The 27,575-nt window shown below is 45.5% G+C and overlaps 1 protein-coding gene across 4 annotated transcripts in view; it reads right to left on the bottom strand.

The window, feature by feature from the left end:
- The window catches only part of LOC114069158 (talin-2), a 125,318-nt gene that overhangs the window by 20,711 nt on the left and 77,032 nt on the right, over positions 1-27,575 (bottom strand). For 3 of the 4 annotated variants that reach the window (XM_027905766.1, XM_027905763.1, XM_027905764.1), the window contains exons 25-49: positions 26,478-26,591; positions 25,414-25,548; positions 24,411-24,539; positions 23,691-23,793; positions 22,319-22,527; positions 21,474-21,593; positions 20,730-20,927; positions 19,070-19,209; positions 18,799-18,892; positions 17,766-17,855; positions 16,611-16,733; positions 16,344-16,487; positions 16,019-16,180; positions 14,853-14,993; positions 13,691-13,872; positions 12,570-12,702; positions 11,108-11,209; positions 9,592-9,762; positions 8,813-8,959; positions 7,921-8,022; positions 6,167-6,286; positions 4,498-4,644; positions 4,071-4,237; positions 2,482-2,665; positions 525-650 (exon numbers count right to left, since the gene is read on the bottom strand). In XM_027905766.1, coding sequence (XP_027761567.1) covers positions 525-650; positions 2,482-2,665; positions 4,071-4,237; positions 4,498-4,644; positions 6,167-6,286; positions 7,921-8,022; positions 8,813-8,959; positions 9,592-9,762; positions 11,108-11,209; positions 12,570-12,702; positions 13,691-13,872; positions 14,853-14,993; positions 16,019-16,180; positions 16,344-16,487; positions 16,611-16,733; positions 17,766-17,855; positions 18,799-18,892; positions 19,070-19,209; positions 20,730-20,927; positions 21,474-21,593; positions 22,319-22,527; positions 23,691-23,793; positions 24,411-24,539; positions 25,414-25,548; positions 26,478-26,591 — 3,483 coding nt within the window. Of the gene's footprint in view, positions 1-524; positions 651-2,481; positions 2,666-4,070; positions 4,238-4,497; positions 4,645-6,166; positions 6,287-7,920; positions 8,023-8,812; positions 8,960-9,591; positions 9,763-11,107; positions 11,210-12,569; positions 12,703-13,690; positions 13,873-14,852; positions 14,994-16,018; positions 16,181-16,343; positions 16,488-16,610; positions 16,734-17,765; positions 17,856-18,798; positions 18,893-19,069; positions 19,210-20,729; positions 20,928-21,473; positions 21,594-22,318; positions 22,534-23,690; positions 23,794-24,410; positions 24,540-25,413; positions 25,549-26,477; positions 26,592-27,575 lie in introns of all 4 variants that reach the window. The other variant, XM_027905765.1, reaches the window with a different exon arrangement.

The raw sequence follows: 27,575 nt of genomic DNA on the forward strand, positions 1-27,575 counted from the left end.
ATAAAGGTATCACAGGTAGGGCATAATCTCTGCAAGATTTGAGCTTTGATACCTGTGTGCTTCCTGCAAAGATCTAGGAGAGAGGAGTTGGAAAAGCACAACATCCTCACACAGAGCTAGAGAAGGTTGTTTTATCTCCCTCCCTCCCTCCCCAGGCTGCAAGTTGTCAATGAGCTTACCCTGAACATTTATTGTTTGCAATGTAGTATCTAGCTACCAGTTTATACTGGCTAATTTGTAGTCTATCTAGTTATGAAAGGAGAACCTGCCCTCAGATATGGGCCTGTAAAAGAGAAATTTCTCTTCAGAAAGATCACAGTTCTGTCACCAACACCACCAAAGTCACCTGACAGCCTTGAAAAACTGGAGCTTCATCAAAACTCAACAGCATCTTGTTCTTCTGTATCATGCCAGGATGATGATGAGTTTTCAGGCAGTCAGAAATTGCCTGGTCCCAGCTTCACGTGTCTATCAAATGTGGCTGCACAGACACTTCCAAACACAGTGCAAGGACAAGGTTTTACCTTGGCAGCCCCTTTGAGCTGGTACATGGAGGGATCATCTGCTGGTTTGCTGGCAGCTCCTTTGGTAGCACCGATGAGGTCAGAGAGGGCCTTGGCAACATCCTTAATGGCATTGATGAGGACAACCTGCAGGAATGAGCAGCAGCTGTCAGGCTCAGGCACTACAGGGAGGGCCTGCATGAGGGTGGGATTTTTAGGACACAGCTGAAAAATACCTACTAAATAGTCCCACCCTCCCCCTACCCCGGTAAATCACAATATTCTGGAAGAGGAGAGGCTGTGCTGAGAGCTAGAGTGTTTCATCCACCAGTCAGAGTCTATAAAACTGACAATTCCTGTCACAGGAAGAAGTTGAAATGCTGATTGCAGGTAGGATTTCCCTCTGCTCTGCTCTGGTGTGGCCTCACCTCAAGGACTTGTGCAGTTCTGGGTGCCACAACATAACAAAGACATTAAACTGTTGGAGAAGCTGTTGGTGAAGGCTCTGGAGGGGAAGTTGAACTCTAAGAGGTTATATGGAATTAAATGCTGAAAAGTAATGAAAAATCAGTTCTGGAGATATTGTCTCCTCAATCTGAGCTCAAAGACAAGAGTCCCAGGCACTGTTAAATATTTCAAGGTATTACTGGAGCAATTCTCTCCTCCCCATCCTTCTCCTTTGCTCTTTCCACCAGCAGAAAAATCAGATGTTTTAAATATTTTGATGGAATTGAACAGAGTTAATTCTAAGGAAAATGTGGAGAGACGCATGAAAAATAGGAAAGCTCAGCAAAAGAGAAAGATTATTGCTAGGAACAATCACCACTCAATAACTGCATTTCTGCAGCATTATAAATAATAATAAATCAGCTCCATCTTTTGTGTTACTATAACTTATAGAACAAGAGAGGTCTTGGCTTTTTCTGAGTTTATTTAACTCAGACCTTGGAAGCTCTTTGACCACATTAGTAAGAAAAAAATCTGAGAGAGAGGCCAGAATTTTGAGTTGCTCTGGTGTCCAGCTGCCAATGTCATGGGGCAACTTGCAGTAAAAGCCACTTGAAACTATCACACCAGGTAAAATAAATGTTACTGCTATGAAAAAAATTGTGGGAGCATCATGTGCTCCAGTTAGGACACACAATGCACCTACAATTTCCAACTGGCAACACAAAACTGCTCCAAATAAATAATGGCTTGTGCACAACAGCTTTTATTTTAAGTGCTGTATTCTCAGCTTTTACAAACAGAAGAGCAATGTGTGATAAATGCTCTGCAGATGTTGGGTTAAAAAAAAAAAAAAAAAAAAAAGTGCTTCCAGCAGAATATTCCTGGAGAGGAACATGTCAGAGGTTTAGTTCATCACACAGGTCAAGCTAAACAGAACACACATCTGCTTCAGAGCATTCTCCACACCAGCAGGGGGTTTCAAACTATTCTGGTCCCACCACAGGCCCATCTGCAACGTGCTGCCAACCTCCATTTCACTGAGATCCAAACAAACAGCTGAGGAAATATTAGAGAGAATCCACATTGAAAATTAGCAAGTTAAGTGAAAAGCCAGTGAGATCCAGGGAGAGGATGGCAGGAGCCTGTCAGCCCACACCAGTAACAGTGCACAGTCCAGCTGAAAGCTTTAAAGCAGCTGTAGGGACATGAAACCCTTCAGAACGAAAATGGGATGAGCCAGGAGTCCAATCACAAGTTAGTAAAAACAAGCCAAACCCTTTGCCCAAAGCATCCCAGCTGGAACACAGCAGTGCAATAAAAGCACAAGTGTTAAACAAAGGCACAACTCAGTGTTTTAACCTCCTGATTATGTTCTAAAACACCAGTGACATCTGAGCAAACCCAGAGGAGTCCCACGGGAGATGAATCCCATTATGATGCTCAAAAGCAGAAGACCCACACAGTTCTCCCAACTGAAAACTGTCTCTGTTCTCCTTCAGAGTATCAGAAATATCTTAAAACATCTCACCTGTGTTTCAGGATCATCGGATCCCAAGCTTGCTGCTCCCAATTTCACCACCTCAGCAAGCTGAGTGATGGTGTTGGCTGAGGACTGAGCTGCTTGGGCCAGTTTGTCCTGACTTGAGGCAGCACCAGAAACCAACAGTTTTGTGTCTTCAACTAAAGCTTTTGCTGTTTTCAGGATGTTTTCCCTGTAGCAAAAGAAAAAAAAAAAAAAGAGGAAGCAGGGAAGGAAGTGGAAAAGGAGAAGAGGAAAAAAATGTGTTTTCCAATGTTATGGTGACTAACAGCTCCATAAAGGAGCTGATCTAAGCCATCATGCCAGTGTCTGCTCATAATATCCCACAGGTCAGGGTGGGAGTTCAGAAAGCAAAAAAAAAAGGTGACTTAAAACAGTAGCAGAACATTTTGGGCAGATGCAAGGCAGTTTATTAAAATGACCCCACCTTGAAAGGAAATTAGATAGGGCAGTAGCTGCAGAGAGCATTGGATTTGAACAGCAAAAGAAAATCTGGCCATGCTGTGATAAAAGCACCAGCTGCTGAATGTCCACACTCATCAGCATATTGTAAGGAAACTAAAATAATTCTCATTTGCAAGGAAGGTAATAGCAAGAATGGCAACAGACACAGGGAAGTTGTCCTAGTCAGGGTTCCCTCCCCACTTCCCCTATTTACATGTTGTGACCTGCCAGGACATCCAAAGCAACATGTGGATGAAACAAGAAATCACTTGGATTATGCAGTTCCCAAACAAGTCAAATGAACTGAAACTAGGACCATATTAATATAAAATGTCAGCCTGGGAATAAATGAGTGACACCTGTATGAAAACCCCTGACTATAAATCTGCAGAGCAGCAGCAGCTCAGACACCTCTGCATCTTCCCTCTTCCTTCAGCAACTGGGAGGGAAGGGAATAAATGCTGGCCATGCAAGAGCTGTGTGGGCCAAGCAGGCTGTGCAGCAGGAAGGCAGGGCCTTGGCTGTGAAGCCTGGGCTTTACTGTGAAACAACCAGTCAGATGCTGTAAATCTGCTGATGGGATGGCAAATGCTGTGGGATTATTTTGTCCCAGGTGCTGCTTGAGAGGAGTACTGGGCTTATCTCTATGATAAAGTGGAAAATGCGTGGCATGGCTGTGCTGTTTCCATCCCTGCTGTCCACAGCAGCATTAACCATGAGCATGATTTAGCAAGACAAACAGCCAGACAGTCAAGAACAGCTGTTGGAAAAAGAATATAAAAGATTCCTCTTAATGTCACAGACAGCTCATTTGCACTACTGGGATAACAATGCATGGCAGTCCATGCAATGACACCAAAAAAAAGCCAAAATAGTGCTAGAGTTGCAGTCTTCTGCTGGAAGCTCTGTCACCAGATGTTCCTCAGCTTTTAAAGTTCTTTGATCACAGAAGGCACCAAACTCCAGTTTGCTGTACTCTGCTGATACCCCCACATCCCTGTTTCTCTTCTCACTCATCCAGTTTCACTCCCATGAATCCAGACAGGTAAAAACTCATCCCCATGTGCCAGTCTCTCCTGCCAGTCCCACTGTTCCCTGAGCACGTGCTCCTCCATCTCCTCAGTCCCGCTGACCTGTGATCAGCGAAGGACTCGTTGTTCTCAGCATTGAGGGTGCCAGCAGTGGCAAACATGATGGTGGTGTCCAGGTCTGCAATGATCCCTGACACGGCACTGGCAGCAGTGATACAGGCTTGGGTGCCTTTGTTCCCTGCCTGGAGGGCAGACAGAACCAACGACACCTGCAAACAACAGAAAGCAACAAGGCAGTCATCGAAACAAAGTGGGTGCTGTGAATCATCAGGAGTTTCTTTACCAGCTGTACCTTTACTCACAAGACACTGTCCACCCCTGCCTAAATTCGGGGTCATTGCTACTCCTGGGGCACAGCTGAGAGCACACCAGCACAGGCTGGGCCAGCAGTGTTTGGTGAGGTCTGAAAGCAGCTGACGCTCACTCTCAGTGCATGAGCACAGTGGGGCAGCTCACAGGGCTGTCCTACCTTCTCTGTGACAGCTCGAGCACACTCGATCAGCTCCCTCTTGGTGTAACTGTCTGTAGGGCAAATCTGCAGGGCTCCAGCTTTCTGCACAAGGAAGATGCAGCCATGGCCAAGCTCCTGCACCCGAGTCCTGATCTGGAACCCGATCTAGATGGTAAAGGAGGTACAGGGAGAAAGGAGTCAAGGGCAGAGCAAATTAACAGATGTCAATGCTGGTACACTGTGTCAATAGAAAGGGAAACACGGTCGCTCTGGGGAATCTTTGTTACCAATATTCCCCCACCATTACACGCTCTGCAGATACCAGAAATAGAGGACAGATGGAATTCCAGCTATGCATGAACCCCACTGATGAAACAGAGCCAGGGAAGGCTGATGAGAACCCCACTGATGAGAACCAGAGCGAGGGAAGGAAAAGGGACAAGGTGTGCAGTGAGTCAGAGGGAGCTGTGTCTGTACAGTGTGTGAGCTGTATTCAAGGGACGTGTGATGGGTACAAAATACACATTTTACTACAGTCTACACTCATTAAACTGGATCAAGAAGTGTGTGACTCTGGTTTTGAACCTCACACTGTCTGCAGAACCAGCCATGAACGTGCAGAGCACTGAAACATGGACAATCCTGCTGTTGCTGCTTCTGATTTATCAACAATCCTACATCATAAGATGAATAGTCCCTGTTTAGAAACACAGGTTTCTAAAGAGTACTCAGATAGTTTCAGTACCTGCATGTACTTAGGCATACAGGTGTGACTGGGGATTAATAAATGAGCAGGGATCACAGCCATTAGTATCACAAACAGAATTATTTCAACCTCAGGCAGAACATAACGTGCACAAGTGGCAGCTCAATGTCAGATCAAGTCAAGTGCAAGCCATTGCTTTTCACGTACCTACTGAGCATCAAACACTCAGAGTATCAGCAGGATATGCAAGGACAAAGTTAAAACCTCTTTGAAGGTCTTTTATCTAAATAATCTGATACATCTGGAGAAGGTGAGATACCCTCTCATCCCACCTCGACACAGTCTGTCTGTGCTCCATAACCAGGGGCACAGAGAAAAGAGGGGCAAAAGGGTTCCTGTAGTCGGGCTCAGAGAATATGCAGCAACTGCCATAACAGGTTAATGAACTGAGGTGAACAGTCTGTTTTCCTCCTTCAGCACGAGGCCCATGAGACACTTCTCACACCCCACATTCTGACTCTGAGGTACAGAACATGTCCTGTCAGCAAAAGAAACTTGTGCTCCTACCACCTGCCTGATTCTCAACTCTCAGGACAGGAAGTTACCCTTGAAATCACTTAGAGGCAAGATGAAAAAAGCCTGTGTAAATTTGTAACTTGTCAAAGCAGGTGAGATGGAAGGAAAAGCTGTATGGTAACAAATCGAGAGCTTTCTTTGCATTTGCAAGTTGCCTGTAAGCAAAGGCCCCAAGGAGGAGCCCCCCCAGTTCAAGAGGTTCTGTCCCAGCCTGTAGAATTGCCCATTGTTATCCCAAGCTGTTTCCTTCTGAAGCCGGACAGAGGTTTTGCCGGAGGGTTTCTGCTCTTTGGGTGGGGAATTCTCACAACAAGGCCTGCTGCCTTTGCTGTGCTGTCTGCAGTGAAAGCACACCCAGTGAACCCCCCCACGTGCAGAGGATGAAGAGGCCCCAGAAGCTCAGACCTCCTCTGGTTCTGCCGTAGCCGCAGCCATCCGGCCCTGCAGAGCCAGATGCCCATAGTCATTGGTCATCTGCGAGGCCAGTCCGCCCAGCTCCTCCGGGTTAGTAACCGACTTAGTCATCTGCAGAGAGAACACAGGCGAGAGAGAAACGACAGGCGTGAGAACAACCCGTTAATGTGCTCTGGCGTCAGCCGGGGACCTGGGGAAAACCCCAGCCCTGGGGGGGACCTGCCCTCCAGCCAGAGCTCCAAAAACATCCAAGCAAACATGCTTTATTAGAGTCACAGGAACCAGGCACCGGCTGAACACACGGGTCAGCAAAGAGCAGCAGTTAGAGGCAGTAATTCACTCCTGGGCACAGGGGGGCCGGGGATGCAGTTATTTGGGCCGGGAAGGGGAGCGGGTTTTGTGTGTCACAACCACCTGGTTTTGTCAAAGGTGACGAACCTCTGCCAGCCTCAGCTCTGATGGCTCAGGAGCATGGGCATGGAAAATGTCTGAGGAGCGATGCAAAACACCCCTCAGGTGTGGGAACAGGATGGAGAAGAAATAGGAGGACCAGGCAGAACATCTCAGTAGAATGTCAGGATGTGTATCAGTATAAATACTGTGTATCAGTATAAATACTATATATCAGTATAAATATATCAGTATAAATACCCTCCCAGGTGGGATCAGTCTCTGCTCCCAGACAACCAAAAGTAGGGCAAGAGGACAAGAGTCTCAGGCTGTGCCAGTGGAGGTTTAGGTTGGACATTAACAAAAAGTTCTCCACAGAAAGGGTGATTAAACACTGGAATGGGCTGCCCAAGGAGGTGGAGTCACCGTCCCTGGAGGTGTTTAAGGTGAGACTGGATGTGGCACTGAGTGCCCTGGGCTGGGTGACAGGGTGGTGTTGGGTCAAGGTTGGACTCAGTGATCTCAGAGGTCTTTTCCAAGCTGGCTGATTCTGTGAAATAACTGAATCTCTCTTTAGAAAAAGCTACCATATAACAGAGATATTTCTCAATTAATGTCTCAATCTTAGTAAAAGCATAGAGTTCCATTCTCAGGACAAAACTAGTTTTAGATACACTTATAATGTCATAGATAGAGGAATCATCAACCTGTCTGGACTGCAAGAGCAATGGACTTCGTGACAAATCCTGCCTGTAACATAAACATTCCTGTCAACTCTCCTGAGAACAAATGAGCAACCACAGAACTGTGCAAAGGGCAAACACACGAACATTAACTGTGAAACACGAGTCAAGAGCAGTCTCCATCCAACAGCTGTCCCTTCTGGCTTTTGTTCAAACCAGTGGATCACAGAAAGGAAAGGAAAGGACACTGTGAGATGCTGATCTGCATTCTCTCCCTGAGTATTGCAGGGCCCTGAAAACACTGATGTTATTTCCCAGGGTGAAAGGGTAACCTGAATTCATCGACCAACAAAAGGTGGTGGTTCAGCCCAATTAAAGAGGCTGACGAAAAAGCACGTAGGGAAAACTTTGCCCTTTATTTCTCCTCAAAAACGAGCCAAATAAGAAGGTTTTGTGCAGAAGAGCCACAACACAATCCAGCATTCCTCCCACAGAGGATCATACCACTAAGATGCAAGAGTTAAATGGACAAAATCATCACCTCTTCTGCTCCCTTACCCCTAAAGAGAAATTTATTGAAAATTTGATGATCAGGAGTGTCACAACAGTGCAAATAATTCCATATTCCTTACCCACACAGAGTTTGCACCCTGTTGTAAGCTCATTTCTTACCATTTCCTGTGCTGTTACAGCAATGGCCTTGGAATATTTCACCACAGTGGTCTGATAATCGACAAAGGTTCCCTTGGGATCTGGAGGTGTACCTTCATCCAGCTGCAAGCAAGAGGGAAAACCACAGCATTAAAAAACCCACAACCAGCAGCTTTAATACACAAGAGCAAAATTGTATTATATATCCCATTTTATAATCCCCTCTCTCTCAAGACACACAAGTGACCAGGATGCAAATCCTTCAGCCCAGGTTATGAGATGGAAGGCAAGGAGAATGTACAGTGCAGAGTTTCTGAGCATGAGTCCACTTCTCCCCGAAGGTCAAACCACCTGCACTTCTCAGCTAACACAGAAGGGAAGGGGCAACGGTTCCAGAGCAGAATGTTTGTGCCAGAAGATAAGGTAAGATTTCTTTGTGTGCTAAAGTCCTTATTTCTTAAGTCAGGACAGGAAAAGGCAATTATTTGGATTGAGCTTAAGTACATTTTGCAGCCATACATCTTCAGCAGAATGCATTACAAAGCACAGCATGGCATTTAAAGCTGAAAGTAGATTGTTCCAAGGTCTGGTCTGCTGTTCATTTAAGAGACTGACATGAAAGCCAAGGAAAAAAGGAAGCAAAAATAAAAGGCCACTTGACCTAAGATGGCAGTTAAATGGCAGTACATGGCCGAACAAAAGTATTTTGTAGCAATTCTACTGACAGGTACTGCGTAGGTTGTAAACACAAGCCCCATGGCCCACATCAGTTTTACTTCACAATCTGCAAAAGCAAATAACCTTTAGGTTTCCTGTGACAGCGTGCCAAAATGAATCAGCTCCTCTAGAGCCCTGCAATGTGGATCAGCCATCAAGCCCAGAGTGAAAGAGGGGTCAGAACTTTCATGCCCACCTTGCTCATTGCCTCTGCAATCGAGTCCACCATACCCCCGACCATGCCAACCTCACTCGCAGCTTCATTGAGGGTGACCATGATGTCATCCACAGCCTCCTTCATCAGCTGGGCAGCCTCAGTGATGGCATCGTGAGTGTGAGAGGCCTGAAGGGACACAGTGAGCAAACAGCCAGTCACAAACTGCTCTGTGCAAGACAACGTGGGAATCAGAAACGTAAGAAATGAAAACAACAGCACTGCAAGCAACACTTCAGGGCAGAGATGACAAGTGAAGCACTGCAGCAAAGCAGCCAGAACAACATTTGGTAACTCCTCCAAGAAGCCATGGCACACAACACTTTAAGCCTCTTATATAAGGCCCTGCAGTCTTTTCAAATATCCTTTAAGGATTGTGGTTCTTCGTAAGAGTCAATCACACCTGAGTTATGAACTGTCACGTGCTGCTGCTCCTCCCATCTCTGCTATGTTTGGTGATGGTCCCCAGCCCATCATCAGGCCATGGACCAGGCAGGCCCTGGTTTTTAACCATTTGCTTTCTGATTTAGAGCCTGGGAAGCTGCTGTCACACCCTCAGTGCCCCCTGAGAGGATGTGGGAGGCAGAGTGCAGGCCTGCCTTGGAGAGATGTTCCCACTCTCTGACAGGAAACATCAGAGGAGAGCCAGCAGTGGCATTTCCACTGCAAACATACCCCTTGACTGTACAGTTAGGTAGGTGCTGCTTTCCCTGCCACACCTGCCTTCACCTCTCGCCCTGAATTCCACACAACCACCTTACCTTGGGGTTTCCTCCCCCTTCTTTGGCAGCATACAGCATCTGTAAGGCAGACTCTGCTAGTGTCTTGCTCTGGTCCAACACAGTCATCTGCTGCTGATGGTTTAGTGTCTTGGATGCCACACCAACTGCAGCTAAAACCAGGGGTTCAAAGTAACTTGCCAGCTGTGTCACCTAGGAAAGCCAGAACAACCACGGGAGGACATGAACCCCATTTCTCAGACCCCACAGCAAGCACTTGGTGTGTTCCCCTCAGTTATTTGGTCAATACAGTGCTGGCAGGATCTAAAGACACGGTTCTGCTTAGCAGCTTCCACTGCTGTATGTTAGTCCTCAGGAATATGTGGAGGTTGTCTCTGTTTTCCTCAGTTTCTGGTTTGATTGACGCTCATTCTGAGCAAACACCTGCTTTGGGCTGCACAAGTGTTACAGGGAAATAAGCACATTTTACATGTGAATGGGTAGTTTTACAGTCTGTCACCTGACACATCTACAGAGCCACAACAGAAATCCATGAGACTTTCCTTCTACAGTTTTTACTGGATACAAAAACCCTGTAATGTGTTGGGACAAATTCTTCCACCCTACATGCACAAATAGCCCACTGTGGCATCATCTGGTAGACCCAAAGCCTCACAAATTCAAGAGTGCATATGTCTGTGGGGGCTATAAACAACTTTCTAGGGAAGACAAATACCAGTACTTCATGTCTTCAAGTGCTAGAAAACATATTGAAAGGTTTACTCCATCTAAATGACTATGTGGACAGCCAAGAGTCATACAATTTTAAGACTTCTATCTTGCTTCTCAGGTGATTAAAGAAAAAAAAAAGAAGAAAAAAAATAAACTGAATCATAGGAATCATTTCACAAACACAAGGCCTTTTACACTGTGTCAAAGTGAACAGCATTCAGCAGGAAAAGCTGGCTCAAAGAAAGTGCCACCGACTTAGGTCAACATTCACCTCACAAGCACAAAGAGGAATGTGACTCCCTCTACCACATCTCAGCAATCCCAATTTGTTGCACACCTCTGAGGTGTGCAAACCAAGAATCAAAACTGCCAGTAGCTGAGACATTATGAAATATTCAATGATTTTCCAAAGCTAAACAGTCAGGTACAACTCTGGAGGAGCTCTCTCGCTAACAGAGCGATTCCTTTCCAGTATTAAATACACTGACACAGAAAACTTGTATTTCTTTTTCTCTCAGGAATATATCATGATTTTTTGGACAGACATCTGATAAGCATGAGTTCAACCATACTTACTCTCCATACAACAGAGAGGCACATTGACACAAAGCCCCTCATCAAAAATCTCAATGAAAATCTCTTTCCTCTGGCCCCAAATGTAAACAGGTTTATTTGATCTCGGCTCCGAGTGTTGGAAAATTCCAGATCTTCCCTCCTTACAGCTGCTTTCTTCTGCTCTCCCATGGGCAGAGGACCTGCTGTGACATGAGGGTATTCCCTCCCACCCAGCCCTCAGATATCCCCAGTGCCTCTAACAGGACAGTACCTTGTGCCCCAGCTGAGCCGCCTCTCCCCGCGCTGCCGTGGCTATGGGATCGATGAGGTGCCCGATTTCCTGCACCACTGACGTCAGCTGCTCCTGCAGGGCCTGACAGAGGGAGAAAGGGTCAGTGGCTCCCACAGCTGTTCCCTTCCCAAGCTGCACAATGCTGTGACAACCACCCTCGATCAGCTGATGCTGTCCATGACCCGCTCTGGTGGAAGCAGAGATCCACACTGCCAGTTTTCTTTAGGTAATTGCTGCTTTCTCCTTTACCCTTTTCAGATGGGCCTGCTCCTCTTCAGCTTTACATGACAGGTGTGGGAAGGTGGCTCCTTCCCACTCCAGCACATCTGGGGCCAGGTGTCCTCTCTCCCTGTGACGTGACCAACGTCCTCCCGCTCTCCCAAACCACTCATGCCCTGACAAAGCTCTAGCACTGCTGTTCCAACCAGCAAAGTCTGCTGGAGACTTTGAGGCTCACTGACTAAGGAAAGCCAGAGGAAAATGTGCCATCTCTGAGGGACAGAGATGAGCACTGACCTCCTGAGTACTGCCTGAGGGACAGGAGCAAAGGAAAAGCGTATTAATGGCCTGGTTGAGACATAAATACTGGCTTTTAATTCAGAGGCACTTGATGTCTTGGCAGCCACCAGGATTTAGCTCCCCCTCGAAAGGCAAGAGAAAATAAATACCATTTTACCCTTTGTAATAATTCCACTACTGCTTTATAAATAAATGCCATTTTTGGTAGCGTTTATTTCAGATCAACGTGGTGTCCAAGATAACTTCACCACTTCAATAAAAAAGAATTCACACATATTTCCTGCAATAGCCTCTGTTGCTCAGCTTAATTTGGCCTCACATGTTTCTCGTGCACAGCATGACAGCCCCAAGAAACCACTTGAATAAACATGTAATGTCAGGAAGCAACAATATGGAAAGACCAAGCTGAGAATCTCAACTCGAACTGTTGGAGGAGGAGGGGGGAAAGAGGGCAGAGAAGGGGTTGGGGGAGAGAAGAAAACTTTCTTTATGTGAACATATCAATATCAACTTCAAATTTTGCTTCTCTGAGGACAAGATAGGCATTAAGGAAGAGGACATGAACAATTGCCTCACTGAACTTCCAATAACAGATGAATTTCAGGAACATCCTGGCTTCCCAATGGCACAGCACCACAGCAGCTCTCAGTCTGTCACCTCAACACAGGAAATCAGAGTAACAGGTGGGTAGCACTAAAAAATAACTACTTTCAACCTCTCCTTTAGCCTGGTGATTCCAATATCTCTCCAGAATCTCTACACTTGGGGCAGAGGTGGTTTTGCCTACAAAGGTCCCAGTAAGGACACTCCTCCCGTCAATGGCAGCAGATTGTGCTGATTGCTCCACTTCTCCCAGTGCAGAGGAGAGCAGCAGGGTGAGGGAGGCTGCCCAGCACTGCTGTGCCTGTGCCCTGTCCCTCACCTCCACGGAGATGTCATCCCTGGTGGCCAGGCTCTGGCTGACGGCGGCCAGCGACGCCTGCTCGATGTCCCTGATGCACCTGTTGATGCCGTCGATGGAGAAGTCGCATTCTCGCTGCCCTGGGGCCTTGTCCCTGCAAGACACAGACACAGCTGAGCCTGGGGAAGGAGGCAGCTCCCTCATGGATCACACAGGGGTGCTGAGTTACCTGACAGTGCGTAAAACACGTGGGAGGAGAGCAACGAGGACCAAAGTCAGCTTTGTTCTACCTGCAGTATTTGGGTACTTGTGCAGAGGGCACTGTCACACACACACCCCCCACACCTTTCTTAGTGGCTACACAGAAAAAAAGGGGTGTCTCAGAAGAAATGTCGAAATTCAATCTCCTCAGGGCGGCCAGACGGGCCCAATAATAAAGGTTACGATGAAAATGGAACAGACTCCAGGAAAACACATTCACGTTTGGGTACAGTGAGATCAACTGCCTCAGAAAACAATTCCTCACGTGCTACATTCAGCCCAGCTATCTCTGACCAAAGAAGAGTTGCTGAGTACTTTGCCCTGACATGCAGTTTGCTATTTCAGTACAATCATTATCAAGGATCAACAAAAGTGTGAACGCTGCTCACTTCACTGTTTTCATGCCATCAATATAAAGAGGTTAAATATAAAGGTAAGCTTTAAAATTCTCCTTAAGAAAGGGACAGAGAGGTTTAGCTCAAAAATAAAGAATATTCACTTCTTGCTGCAGCATTCTTGCAACTACACAGAGAACACTATAGCGAAGAATAGATAGCAAAGGTAATTTATACACTGTCTGACCTTAAAAAGAACAGAAAAAGCTGTTTCCCATGTATCACACTTTGGTACATGACCTGCATGGAGGCAATATTAGCTGCAATTTTCCTTTTGTACAGCATTCTCTACTACATTTACCACAGGAGAACAGAACCCACAGCCAGAACAGCCCCAGTCATCAGTTCTGATTACACACCAGTGTAAGTGGGGAGATGCTGTGCATCAGAGTCACTTCCACCATAACAAATAACACACTGCCAACGGCCACGTGGGATTTCCTTGCTGAGCAGCTGCTCAGCTCTTGGCTCCTCCCCAAGTCCTACCTGATGGAGGTGATGAGGCTCTTGATGGAGTCTGAGACCGTGTGGGAGTGCCCGGCCAGCACTGACCAGGTGGGAGGGTCCTTGGGATTGATGGCCAAGGAACGGGCAGTTTTGATCAGCAACGAGGAACTCTCCAGCATCGTCTTGGCAGAGACCAGGATGGGCTCCTGGGCTCGTGACCCCTGTGGGCAGAAAGGGGCATGAACAGAGAGAACATTTAAATGATTATTCGAGCCTGTCCACACTTCCTGCTCCTAGGAGTCTGTTTAATTATCAGCAGGAAAATGGCATTCTAATTTCCTCTGTGGTACTATTCACAGAGAGTTAACTCAGAAATAGAAATTAAAAAATCACAGTCCAACAGCTTCCTGTGAAACATACTTAAGAAACAGATTTAGAAAGACACCTTCCAGCTGAGAAACAGGAGAGAACAATGACATTTGTGTAATCACAGACTATAGACATACCATTGAAAATATACTTTATTTGCCACAGAGCTTGTTATCTTTCCCAGGTGTGTTCTTTTCCCAGGAATTAGTTGGTTGGACCACCAACTCTGAGTGCTGGCTGATGACTCTAACTGGGTCATCATCTCTGTATCCATTTTATTGCTGGTACTGGTGGTAAACCAGTGTCCCACAGACCTGGAGGACACACCTGCATTTCAATCATAGCCCCAGAGCTTTCAGGCTGCAGCAGTTACTGCATCACCTGACCTTGCCACTGGGAACAGAGCCTGACAAAAGCAGGGAGCAGCACTTGCAGGGTTACTAACAATACATGACCTCTGGCTTTTATGAAGCTTGAAGGATTGATTTTTTTAATCTCCTTGCCTCACAGAAAAAAAAACCTCGAAACCAACAAACCCTTTATTAGCCCCTTCAAATTCTACTCTGCTGTAGTTACAGGGTTTGAGGATGGAGAAATTGTGAGTGAAGGAGAGAAGAACCCAGTGATGTCTCTTCAATCCTTTTCAGAACCAGTGAGGTTTCATTTGTTAAAGCTGCTATTGAGGGGAAAAAGGATAATTCATTAGTTCAATTTATTATTTTATCACATGGAAGAATCCAGCTGCCAAGGCATGCAAGTCACCTCTCTCCCAACACGGGATTAATGGAGCATTTTGAGCTTTTGGAGGGTGGAGGTGCAGCACCTGCCTTACCTCAGTGCTGATCTGTGCTGGGATGCTGACAAACTCTGGATTGGAGGCAAAGGCTGTCAGGTTTTCCACAGCCTCGATCAAAGGGGCAGTGGCAATTCTGCACTTGTTACGGTTCTCTTCAGAGAAATCTCCGTCCAGGGCCTGCAAAGGAAACCGGGACTGAGTTCTGTCTGCAAGGGCTCCTTAGCACAACTGAAGGAACTTGGTTTAATTCTTCCTAGTGTTAAACTGCTGGGTGTTTGTGATATTTGAAAGCTCCTCCACAAACAGGGATGATGCAAAGAACGTCATCTTTTAGGTGTGTGTTTCTTTTCTTAGCTGGTTATCGACCCTAAACTTTAAATGCTGTTTGCTTCACGAGACTGAATAAAAGTCTTTCTATCATTGCACTCCCATGACTCTCTCAAGCTGTGTCTCAGCTGTGTCCAAAGGGTGGAAGGGCTAAATTTCCACCTTTTTATGGTTTGTGATGGTGGTTGTTTCCCACAGACCTATTTTTAAATTTTTCAGTGTTTTGTTTTGGTTTTTTTTTCAATCAAACCAGTAATTTATTGCTCTTGTTTCCACACAAGTCACCCAATCTCTTTCACAGTCTCATAGCAAACATTTCAGCTAATGAAATCAGATTAGATCTGTTAATGGCTTCCAGAAGGGTTTAGAATCCAAGTCCTCTACGGCTTCCCAAGTATTATTTCTGTTTCCATGAAGAAAAGCTCCCTCCTGCCAAACTGCTGGCAGGTGTCTGGAAAATGAAAGATTACTATTAACAGGAGACTATTAGCAACATAAATGGTTTAAGCAACTCAACACCATTAAAATCCTTCCCATTCAGTTGTTTCTAGACTATTCTTATGGTGCAAACTCATTAAACACATCAGTGCTGAGGGGTTTCATAGTGGGTAGGCCAGTTACCTCTCCTAAGATTAGCATTAATATTAATATTGCCCAATTTTTCCATCTTGACTTCAGCAGTTTAGCACCGACCCTGTTTTCCAGTTCAGGTCTTCAAAACTGTAATTAGTGATTTTTTAAACCACGCATATCCAAGAAGGTAAGAAGGGATTTCTCTCCGCTCTCATTCTGCCTCAACAGGACTTAAAAAAAATCCCAAACCCTAAAACCCCAAAGGAAGAAGGAAGCACGATGAAAACAAACAAAAAAAAAACCTTGATGGTCTTGACCAGGTTGGCAGTGCTGTTGGCCACCTCCTTGGCAGACTGCACGAAGTGCCTCTTGGCCACGGGGTTGGCGGTTTTGGAGGAGGCGATGCGACACGCGTTGCACAGCGCTGACGTGTGCTTGGCCACGATGGTGGCAGCTGACAGCACCTGCAGGACAGACAGCACACACCAGGGACGGCGTCAGAGGGGTGGCACAGCTGCCACGCTCCAGCCCTGCAACACTTCCAAACCACGACCCCTCTGCTTGGACAAATAAAGCAAAGTCTGGGGTCCTAACAATGATGGTCTCGCTGCCATCCTCTGCAGTCACCTGTGATGGGCTGCTTGCTGGATCCACCAAATTCTGGCAAGCCATCTGGATTGCTTGGTTGGCTCTGGCGAATTGGATTGGGTCAACAAGACCCTGCTGACCAGCCTGGCTGTTTGGATCCGAGATGCCAACCAGGTAAGCGGCCTAGGAATGGAGAACAGGAGAAAACAATCCCAAGGAATTATGCTAAATCTGTCTTGGATTTTTGATCAGCTTGATGTGTGTCAAAGCACATGCTGGTCAGAGGTTATTCAGAAATCAGCTTACCTGAGCTGCTGCCTCTGTGAGGCCACAAAGAGCCTTGGATGCAACTCCAACACATTCTCCAAAGACTAAAAGATCCCCAGTTTTTGCGTTCTGGGAAATGCCCGCCATCGACTCGCCAAGAACCTCGGGAATGAGAAACAAAGATGATTCTCCAAGGACTTCAGGAACTAAAAAACAAAGTTATCTCCCAGATGTGCCTCCCTACCACTCGAAGAGAGAGCTGATTCTGGCCCCAAACCTCGTGGGTTTGGGTCCCTGAATTTTGAGTTAATGACTTCCCTGAGCATGAGCACTGTTACAGCTCAACTGGTGAAGAGGACACAGAACTCAGCCTCGTTGTTTTTGCTGCCATCCCAGCCAGCCTGGCTTTTCACAGACTGCAGAACACAACTGCCAGTCCTGCAGATGCTGTCAACACATCCAGCATCATCTCTGTCCTTAAATTCAGAACCTCAGTGTAAATGAAACTGCACCTGGACTGGTGGCACCATCTGACTGTCAGAGCACACATTAATTCCCTCAGTGTGTCCCACTGAATTCAGTTCACTTTGTTCTAAAATTCCAAAGGAGGTCTGACTGCAGAGCATTAGATGGAAGATGACATGTACACCCATCAGGCACTTCCTTTTTTCTTTTAGAGAAGGATCTGAGACACTTTCAGCACATCAAATTAAAAGGACACCAAAAGCAGGCTTCAAAGGAAGATGTAAAGCACAGGAAAATGAAAAATAACTTCAGAGATTTCACACAGATGTTGGGGTGTGTGGAGTGCCTGGGCTGCTCAGATATTTCCCTGAGCTGTTGTGCACAGAGTGACACAGTCGTGTTTCATTGCCATTGGGCCATTCTCACACAGCTGCAGTCAAAATACATCACCCAAGTATGATGTGCTTGTCTAATGCACAGGAGAGGCAGGGAGAGAGGACAACCTGGAACAGCACTGCACGACGATCACTTAATTAAAACTGTCTTACCAAGTGACCAAAATCTGAAATTACCCGTCAGACACCTATCTCAGGTGAGGTTCATCAAGGAATGCAGAACACAGCCTATAAGCACCGACTGCATCTCCAATATATCTGATCTGCTCTTGGAAACTTGTGAAAATTCCAACAGGCTTTGCAATTGGCACAGAAGGGGGAAAGAAGAAATTACCTTTGAGTTTTCCATGACGCCCTCAATACAGTCAAAATAGGAGAGGTCACTCACAGGCTCATTGGGGTTGTCCAGCATCCCCTTAACTGTCTGAAATAAGAAAAACACCTCTGATTATTGACAGAGCCTGGAATACTGAGCTGGGAAGAACACCTTAGTGCACATGGATGTGCTGGTACTACAGGCTCCTGGGGTTTGCACCTCCTGTTTGTGGTGAGTGACTTACGGTCAGCCAGAGGGGCTCAACTGACACCAGGCAATCTGCTTTTCTGTCAGTTGTCACCAGTCTAATTAATGCATGTTCTATTTTAAATTTCATAAATGAAATTAAAATATTGGTAGGAAACCCAGGTGCCATTTGTTGAGCACTGTGTAGAAACACAAAAGGCTACCAAACTAAGGGCACATCCCCCAAAATGGCTCCTCCCTCTGTCAGAAAACTCCATTGACTACTTGGGTTTAATTCCTTTTTCTGAGGTGACTCTGAGTCCTGGAAATAACAACGTGACATCAGTCACACATTCACTGAGAAGAGTGAAAGCAATTCGGCAACAAGCTTGTAAAAAGCTGAAAAAAAATGCAGGAGACTGATTCTTTTATTCATAAAAATACCTGCAGTAAGCCTTTTTTTTCAAGTTTGGGGGAACACTGTTTTTCTGCCAAATATCAGGCAGAAAAGACTTTTAATCTTGCCAGTAAAAGTAAAATCAGTCAAGTATAGAAGGATCCTAACAGCTGTATCTGCCATTTGCTTTCCATCTAAAGGAAATCAAGGCATGATTTTAAACACTTGGACTTTTCTTGTAACACATCAAGACACACCTGCAGTATTTTTAACAGCTCAGGTGTTGCTTTTTTTGCCAAAACTACAAGATGCTCACCCAGGTTCTACTCTTACCTCCTATGCCACTAAAGCCCTGCCACAGACAGGGAGGGAAAAGCAGTGACAGCAGCTGGTCAGACAAAGGACACAAAGGAAACAAACCCTTGGGGTCTGCTTTTATTCCCAGGAATTTTTGAAATACAGCAATACCTCCAGTTCTCTGAGGGCATTGTCACATTCCTTCTGGCCAGGAGCCTGCTGGGTGCACAGTGTGATGAGCTGGTTTATGCTCTCAGTCACAGCTCTGGGGAGAGCAGAAGGAAAAAAAAAGGTGTATTTGAAAGTTAAACTGTTCCTCTTAGCAATTCAACAGGACTGCAGGTCCCTGACTCAGTTCACTGTCAACAGCAGAGCAATATTTAAGCACAATATAAATACCACAGAGAAAAGCAAATACCTCAGGAAAACAACACATCCTTACCTTGCTGCTGCTGCCAGGAGGTTCTTGGCATTAGGAGCTCCAGGATCAACAGAGAGGGACTTGGCAGCCAGTAAGAGCTTGCTGGAAGCCATGGAGATGCTCTTGAGGTTACCTATGACTTGGATCTGGTCCTCTTTAGTCTGCAAAGCCACAGCAGCAGAGCATTAGGTGCAGAAACTGCAGCAATGTGCTAAAACCACGCTTGGAAAGGCAGTTTGTTCATCCACCTGACACCACTGCCACCCGTGAGCCCACGGGGCAGAGAAGGGGATGGACCAAAGGCTGTTCACCCCAGCAGGTGCCTCCAGCTTCACTCACACCCCAGAGAAACCAACCCACCCAGCAAAGAGCCCGCTTTCTAACAATTGCTGCATTCAAAACGAGCAGTGGAGAAACTTTACTACTTGTTGGACAATGCTGTTGTTGTGGAGACTCTCGTGTGTCTCTGCCTGGCACAGCTGCTGCACATTGTGCAGTCAGTGTACACTCAGTGTTCCAGCATCCTCTGTGTCCCCACGGGCTCTCCAGCACTCACCGGGGTTACTCTCACAAAAATATCCCTCCACAAAGTCCTCTATCCCACGAAAACAGGTTCCTATAAGCCCATCCACCTGGATGTTTTATTACTTATTTTGAGCCATTGCTTGAAAAGGGAAGCCTGTATATAAATAGGCAGAGAAGCACTGCACTTCCACAGCAACAGCTGTGATCAGATTCTTCTGTCAGCAGGCACTAGCAGTGAATCCATTCTTTCTAATAGTCTGTTCAGGGGTTTATGTAAAGATGCTGCACATTACTCAGCTGATGTAAATAGCTTTTATTTTACATTTATTACATTCTGCTTCCTCCCTACCCCCACGTTTTGCTAGGCACCCAAAATACTGGCATGGCACCTGCCCAGGCCAAATAACTAGACACAGGCAGAGGACATTGTCTTTTGAGAGATCACCCATTAACAACTCAGATGGTTATCATCCTCTATAGCAGCAGGATTGGCAAATTCCCAAGGGTCACAGGGCCACCAGCAGCTGGAATTCTCATTTCCAGCAGCCATTTACAGTCTCATTTATACCTTTGCCATCACTGAATTGCCTAAACAACACATTCTAACAGTCAGTGAGGTCCACAGCTCAAGGGCCAGTCAGGTACCCAACTCCTGCTCAGTCTCAGAGCTCCAGCTGGATTTGGATCCAAACTCACTTCACAGAGCTGGAACCCAAATGACGAAATTCTGATGGATGATAGCCAGCAGTCATTGACTGACCTCTCTACTCAGCTCTATCTACAAAGTATCTGCCCTCGAGACACTTCATAAATGACTTCAAAGGACTGACACACTCAAGACCTTCTGGGCAGTTCTCCTTTGGCAATCATTTCCTAAATTTGCAAGGTCCTTCTACTAACTAGGGCAAAACTAGAGCACAGCTAGAGTACATTCTATTTTCTGCAAGTCCTCCTGTCTCTCCTGATATGGGATCCTTCTTTATTTGCTGACATTTGTTGTTCTAAACCGTTGTCAGATGACCAGTTAATGTACTATCTGATAGGCTCACACCAGCACTGTGCTGCTCCATGACCAACAAACACACTGCACTGCAATTGCTATGGCCATGATAACCCTTGGTCTCAAGCAGCACCAGCTGCACAGTCAACAACTTACTTGTGCTTGGCCAGCCATTTCAATACCAGCATCAAGAAATTCATCAAAATCATCGCTGAATTTCCCCGAGGCTGCAGCCAGCTCCCCACTTTGACCCCGTGTGGCGTGGACAACTTCTCCTGCTGACTGATTGAGGTCTGCTGCCGCCTGGTTCAGTTCACTCTGAGCTTCCTGAAACGACTTGGAACTGGGAGGTAGCTGGAAGAGACCACATTGTGCATTTTAGTGTCTGTCACGTCCTCAGGACTGTCAAGGTCAAGGCAGTTTAACAAGGTCATATCACCTTCTGGCAAATTAACCAGTGCAAAAAGGGTTTTTTGATACAGATGCAGTTAAAAAGAAATAAACCAATTCTAGTCTTGCACAAAATGACCAAACGCTTTTTGATAGGTCACAGTGCTCCTTCAACTGAACTGATTACTTCTAGGTGGGTGAGGGACTTAACATTTTGAAGAATATGAAAAGTAGGAAATTAAAGTCATAGTTGGCATTTAAAAAAAAAAACAAAAAAAAACTAGTACCAATCTATGGCAACAATTTCAATATTGCCTTCACAAGTCACTCACTTCACCTTTCCCATAAAACCAGAACAGCATTTCAGTTAAATGAGCAGGTATTTAGAGGTGCATAAACCAAAACAGAGCTTTCATGAAGAATACTTAAGGCACATTTACTAAATAATGGTTTGACACACGAGGAACCCAGATCTGCTCTCGAGTTCTCTGGAACGGATTTCCATCTCACCGAATCAACAAGGAGCTTCTTGCTGGACTCCCCAATACTCTTCAAGGCCACATCCACATCCTTCTGTCCAGGCAGGCAGTTGACACAGTTATTCAAGGAGTGAGACACTGCTTTTGCCACCTACAACACACAGGTAAACACATTCACACTGAAGGGGTCACTGATAGGAGGCCCAGCCTCTATTCCATAGCCAGCAATTCCTACACTGACTCCTACAAAACCATTTTGGGGGCTTGTGATTTCCTTGGTTTGCTGACCTGCAGCACCTGTTATTTCTGCACACCCATTGGACAGGATAATGTTGGCAGGGCAGCTCCTCAGCTGGCATCTGGCATGAAGGCAGAGGAGGGAATGCCCCTGCAGGTGCCCACTGGGAACTGCTAATCACAGAAATTCTTAGCGTGCTTCTTTTTACAAAGTCCCAATTCAAACAGAAGTCTCCTCATAAGAAATTGTTTACAGTGCAAGCCAATTATGGCACTTTTCAAATCAGTAAAAAAAGAACCTGGTACTCCCTAATGCCTTCAAAAGGAGCGGTGCCACATCTGTAGGAAACACGAACTGGCTTTGTGAAGGTAACATGAATACAGATCCTTTATTTGATAATGATCAGTCTAATGGTTGTTTCATTTCTGCAGCCAAGCACTCTACCCACACATGTTGTGAGTAACAGCATTTAGCTGCATCTCGATGTATTTTTCTGTAAGGTGACTAAAACACCACACTCCAGACCATCTGCACTGTTTAACATACACATGATGTGACTGTCTGAGAGCTGAATGTTCCTCTCCCCTATTTAATTTCACTGGGTGACAATTCCCAGAGCTGCTGGAGTTGGAGCTTACCTGGGCTAATCTCTGCTGACTGTCTGCATCCCCTGGGGCAGCCAGGGCCTGCTTGGCCTCCTGGATCAGCATGGCAGAGCCTTCCATCACATCCCTTGCTGAATCCAACATGGCATGTGCTGCCACGGGGTCGGTGGTCGATGCTGCAACCCCTCGTGCCGCCTGAGCCAAAGTCTTCAGAGCCTGAGCGGTTTCTCTGGCAGCAACTCCTGTGTGGAGATTTCACCAGGGATTCCATCAGCACCCTTGAAGACAATCCTTGTCATTTTATGACAGGAATTTGCAGGCAGCGATCCCATTGTGAAATAACCTTGCAAATGCAATTTGAAAGGAAAGCTTCCAACGTGAACACATTGGAAATACACAGCAGCATTTGCTTACAGAAATGCCTGCAGTGAGGCCATAAAACAAATATCAAAAGACCAAAGACCACGTTCTGGGCACAGCTCCATAGCAGTGACTAAATCTTAGCAAAGCACTGAAAAAGAAGGAAACCCAACACATGTGAGGTGAGGAAAAACTCCCACTCCAAGCTGTGGAGGAGAGTGATTGTCTGCAAGAGTGGTGCACGTGAGTTCAGCGCCACAGCATCTCTGCCCCCTCTGAAAACCCAGCTTTGGACTTCTTTAGAGAATAAACACAACAATAGTTGAAGTTCAAGCAGCTAAAAAAGAGATTATTTGCAATGGTACAACTTGATACAACCTAACATCACTGTGAATACAAGCATATAAAAATAACTGAATGAAGTCACAGAAAGGATGTCATGAAATGAGTTTCTGTGGTGTGTCAGGCCAACATTAAAGGATTTCCATCAACTCTAGCACTAAATATGGTCTCATTTTTCTATTCTTGAAATTTTTGAAAAGGAACTCGTTGCTTTGTAGTTTTTCCCACAGTTTGATGATAAGAGAGCTACTAAATTCAACTATTCATTATCAGCTGTACTGATATATCTGAACTCCTCTGGCAGATCCCCCGTGCTAACTTCTACATAACTGTGTGACAGAATCCTGAGCCATCTCAGTGCAATTACATCTGCTTCAGATGGAAGGAACTACAAGTTATGGAGCCCTGATGCAATTACATCCAATGAAGTGGTAATTGCCACAATGCATTTAATCAGTAAGATTAGCCAAAAAAAAAAAAAGGAATTTACAGTAGCATTTGTATCAACAGCTTCCCTTTCTTACAGATATGAGAAAAAAGAACATTTCCACACTGAAGAGCAAACTTTTGACCCTCCTGCAGGAGTGTTTTCCTTAGGAAGTGCTTTTGGTTTCTAAAAAGGACAGGTACAAACCTAAACTGCAGGATCCCTGTGCCCACATTGCCAGAAGGTTTCACAGAGATATTCTGAATAAAACACTACCTGTGTAGTGCTCGTTGCCCTGAGCAGCACAAGTTAACAACTGGGCCATTGAAGATCCAACTGCTTTGGATGTGCTTCCCAAGTCCTGAGTGCATTTCTCAAGCTGTGAAAAATTGCAAAGGACAAAATTCTTTGAGTTTAAGCTCAACGTGTTTTTTAAATAGCACTAAAAAATTCCTCATTCTCCAAAACCCCAACTTTTACCTCAGCTACTGAACATATACACAGTTTCTCTGAAACCCAACAAGCATGTTTTCCCTGTCCAAGATAAAATAAGTTACCATATAGGATAATCTGAATAACAAAGCTATTTTTTAATTAGCAATGGAAAAAAACCCCCTTCATCCGAGGAGAAGTTTCCCCCAAATAAACGATTTCACTTTCTAAGCCTACCAGGACTCGCTGCCTTAGAACTACTGAGTTCTCATCTTTGTCACTACTGAAAAGAATTCTTTCTGACAAGACTGAAGCGTTACTGCTACTAAATTGTAATTTGTACAATAGAGAAGGAGGCCCTACAATCCCTCGAGTAATTCTACTACAGAACACGCAGCTGGAGTAGCAGTAACATGTCCTCATTCTAAAGAGAATTGGTGCAAAATCCTATCAGCATCATCACTATCAAAAGCCTCACGACTTGCTTTGACTCTGATATTGAAATTTGTTAACAGTTAACTTTATTGGTTTGTTTTTAAATGAAGAACATCCTTCCTCAATTACAGTTTCTCCGGGGAGGGGTTTTAACTGTCCTTCCACCGCCGCCATCTTCGCGTCCTGCAGCTCATTTTTGAGGGTCTGCACCGTGTTCAAGGCAGAATCGATTTCCATGGGGCCACAAGCCTCGTGAGCCTGTTCACAGGTCAGAGCAGAGGCACTGTTAGCAGCTGTAATCAACCAGCCTCAGATACAACCTCCCCCTCCCACGTTTTTTCTCCCATTGCTTTCTAGGCCTCAGTGGGCACTCTGAGTGTTCCACATCACGGATTGCAAACTCCTGTGCAATGTTCTTAGTCTGGGAAGAGAAGAACACACTGGAAAGAGGCAGCAGGGCAATGAGGTGCCCTCAGGTTGGGTACACCCACCTTCACACTGAGAAAACAACTGCTGCAGCCTGGGCTTCACCTCTGACCAACAGCCTAACTGTGGATCATGACTAAGGTCACCCTGAACCCCCTGATGTGGCAGCCCACAGCCATCTGTGTGAGCTGGGATTTTAACATCAGCTCAGGTGTGGTCACCTACACACTACAGGGTGCAGACACAAACACACACACACAGAGCAAACTTCCTACTGATTTTACTTTTTAAGCCCCCACATAGTTTAGAGGTGTGTGAAACACAGGCAGCATCTGTTTCCCTGAGTTTTAGAGCTGATGGCTGCAGTGCACAGTTCCAGCAGTGCCACAGCTGGGTTCCCTCTGGTTTGGCTGCAAAGCTGCTCCCTGTCCCTGCTCTGCCTCAAATGTACCAGCAGCTCAGAGCCTTGGTGTGCTGCTCTGCCCTCCCTCCTCCTGTTTTTCTGCTATGGAAATGGTAGCAGCACAAGTTTTTCAGTTTTCCTGTCACTTCTCCCTCCCCTTTTTTATGACTCAGGAGCCAGCTGGGAAGTCTGAGCAAACTGCAGGAAAAGCAGCAGCGAGGACAGTGTCTGAGCATGAGCCATTCCCCTGGGGGAGGCACCAAGCCATCCTGCCTTAGCTGATTAAAACCAGTATTTACCCACCTTCTGGGAGGCTGTTCGGAGCTCAGCCAGGCTGGTGGCAAGGTTCTTGGCACACTGGCTGAGCTGCATCGCTGCTGCTTGATCGGTCACCGTGGGCACTGCAGCCTTGGCAGAGGCCACCATCTTACTTCCAGGCTGTTCAAAGAGCAACAGTCAACACAGGGCGTTTGACCAGCTTGTCTTCCTTAAACAAGGTTTAAGATTGAATAAACAAACTTCATCCACACTCTCAGGAGGTTTCTAGATTTTTCTTTAGTGACCAGGCACACGCCTTAAGCTGCAGCACCCTGTGGGAATTCCACACTGCTGAGTCCTCTGCAGCTTTACTGGTACAGTGACTGCTCCACTGGTACCAGTGTCTGCCTGAGGCCTTTGGGTGCTCATTAAACTGCTCAAAAATACTTAAATGTGCTCTTTTGCCATCCAGCATCCATGTGGCACAAGCAGGTCCAGGTGGCACAGATGGTAAACGTGTCTCTGTGTTTCTAAACATTAAACTCTGCCAAAATTCTATCTGTCAAGAACTGTAACTCAAGCAATGACTCTTCACAGGGATTACTGCTAATGCAATTAAAATACTTTGCTGATTCTTCTCATCACCACTGTACACACCTACAGCCAGGGGGGAGATGGATTGATCATTTGAATGGTCCAGAGGGAATTATACAGCAAAATACTTCACCAGAGCAAGGGTGTGGATTGTGACACCTCTGCCTACATGAGAGCATAAAAACCTGCCAACAGCATTTCAGGCAGGACCAACTGGTGCCAAATAATGATTGTCTCACCCAGAGAACTGGTTTTTTGTTTGTTTCTTGTAGTGCCAACAGTAAACTCAATAGTTTTGTTATCGATGCTCGATATTCTGTCTTTCTATTCTATTTTTCAGATGTTTTGGGAAACAAGCACAGAGTCCAATTTTGTGTTTTGTCCAACTCTTTCCCAGTAGGAAAGTGCTACAGCAATGAATGTTCCTTGTCCATAAACATCAATTTTCCTGTTAAAGGTTAACTATTTACTGTTTATTTATCACTGCATCTACTGCAGTGATTGTTTCACTTCACCTGCAGGAAATTCTGGCTGGAGTTTATCAAAGCAAGCTGGGCACTGAGGTCTTCTGCCTGAGCTTGACTTCCTCTCACACCCTGCACCAGCTGGGGAATGTGGTCCGCAACATTCTAAAATAAACAAAGGGAAAAGATATCAGGAAATAAGGAAAAACTCAAAATGCTCTGACACTAAAACAAGCACTGTCCCTACTCCCCTTAAAGACAACTGGAGCATTCACAGGTAAAACACTCTTGTGCCTTCACAGAATTATTCATTTAGGACTCCATGAAACCAAATTAATACACAATAGGGTTTTCTTAGAGATGTTCTACTTAGGAAATCTTTATTCGAGCTACTTTTTAGTTTAAGGATCCTACAAGACAACCCAAGACTTTTATGCAGAATTACATGCCCACCAAGTATTTTTAATTCCTTCCTTTGAATGTTCAAAAATACAAGTAGTGGAGGTGATGGATGTTTTTTTTAAGAGACTGTCCTGCTTTCAGACAAACATTGTATTTTACCCATAAGCACCTCAGCTTACTTTGCCTTGATTTTCAACAACACAAACTTTCTAGTATGGCATGTGTGTAATGCTACAACTTTGCTCCTGCACTGTCCACATTCATGGGCCTTGCCCCTCCATTTCCCAATAACACTCCAGTCAGCAGGGCAATACTGAATTACCACCACCACAGAAAGCAAAGGAAGAGATACTGGATCTTCTCTGCTAATAAATGAGCATCAAGACAAAATTAGATTGAACTGCCAACACTACAGTGAATCAGCTTGCCTTTTTTATTTAATTCATACTGAAATAGCAGCTCTCTCCAACACAGTTTTCAGATGTACTTGAGCTACCTTATTTAACTCCAACATTTCTTAGCTTTGCCACCATAACAAGAAGTAATTTCTGAGTGTTAATGTGGCTTTTAACAGCACCTTCTTTAATGGTTTTGTTCTTGTTCCCCACATAACTGCTCTTCGATGCAGAGGAAAATCCTTCTGTGTTCTATTGTCTTTTTCAATTTTTTTAATTTAAATGTAACTTCTTTATTAGTCAAAGCCACAAGTTGATGTGCCAAATATAACTTGAACAGCTCCTCACCAGA

This window comes from Empidonax traillii, unplaced genomic scaffold (assembly GCF_003031625.1).
Source record: "Empidonax traillii isolate 1590-97213 ecotype Southwest subspecies unplaced genomic scaffold, ASM303162v1 scaffold1201:size224149, whole genome shotgun sequence".
Classification (NCBI taxonomy): Eukaryota; Metazoa; Chordata; class Aves; order Passeriformes; family Tyrannidae; genus Empidonax; species Empidonax traillii.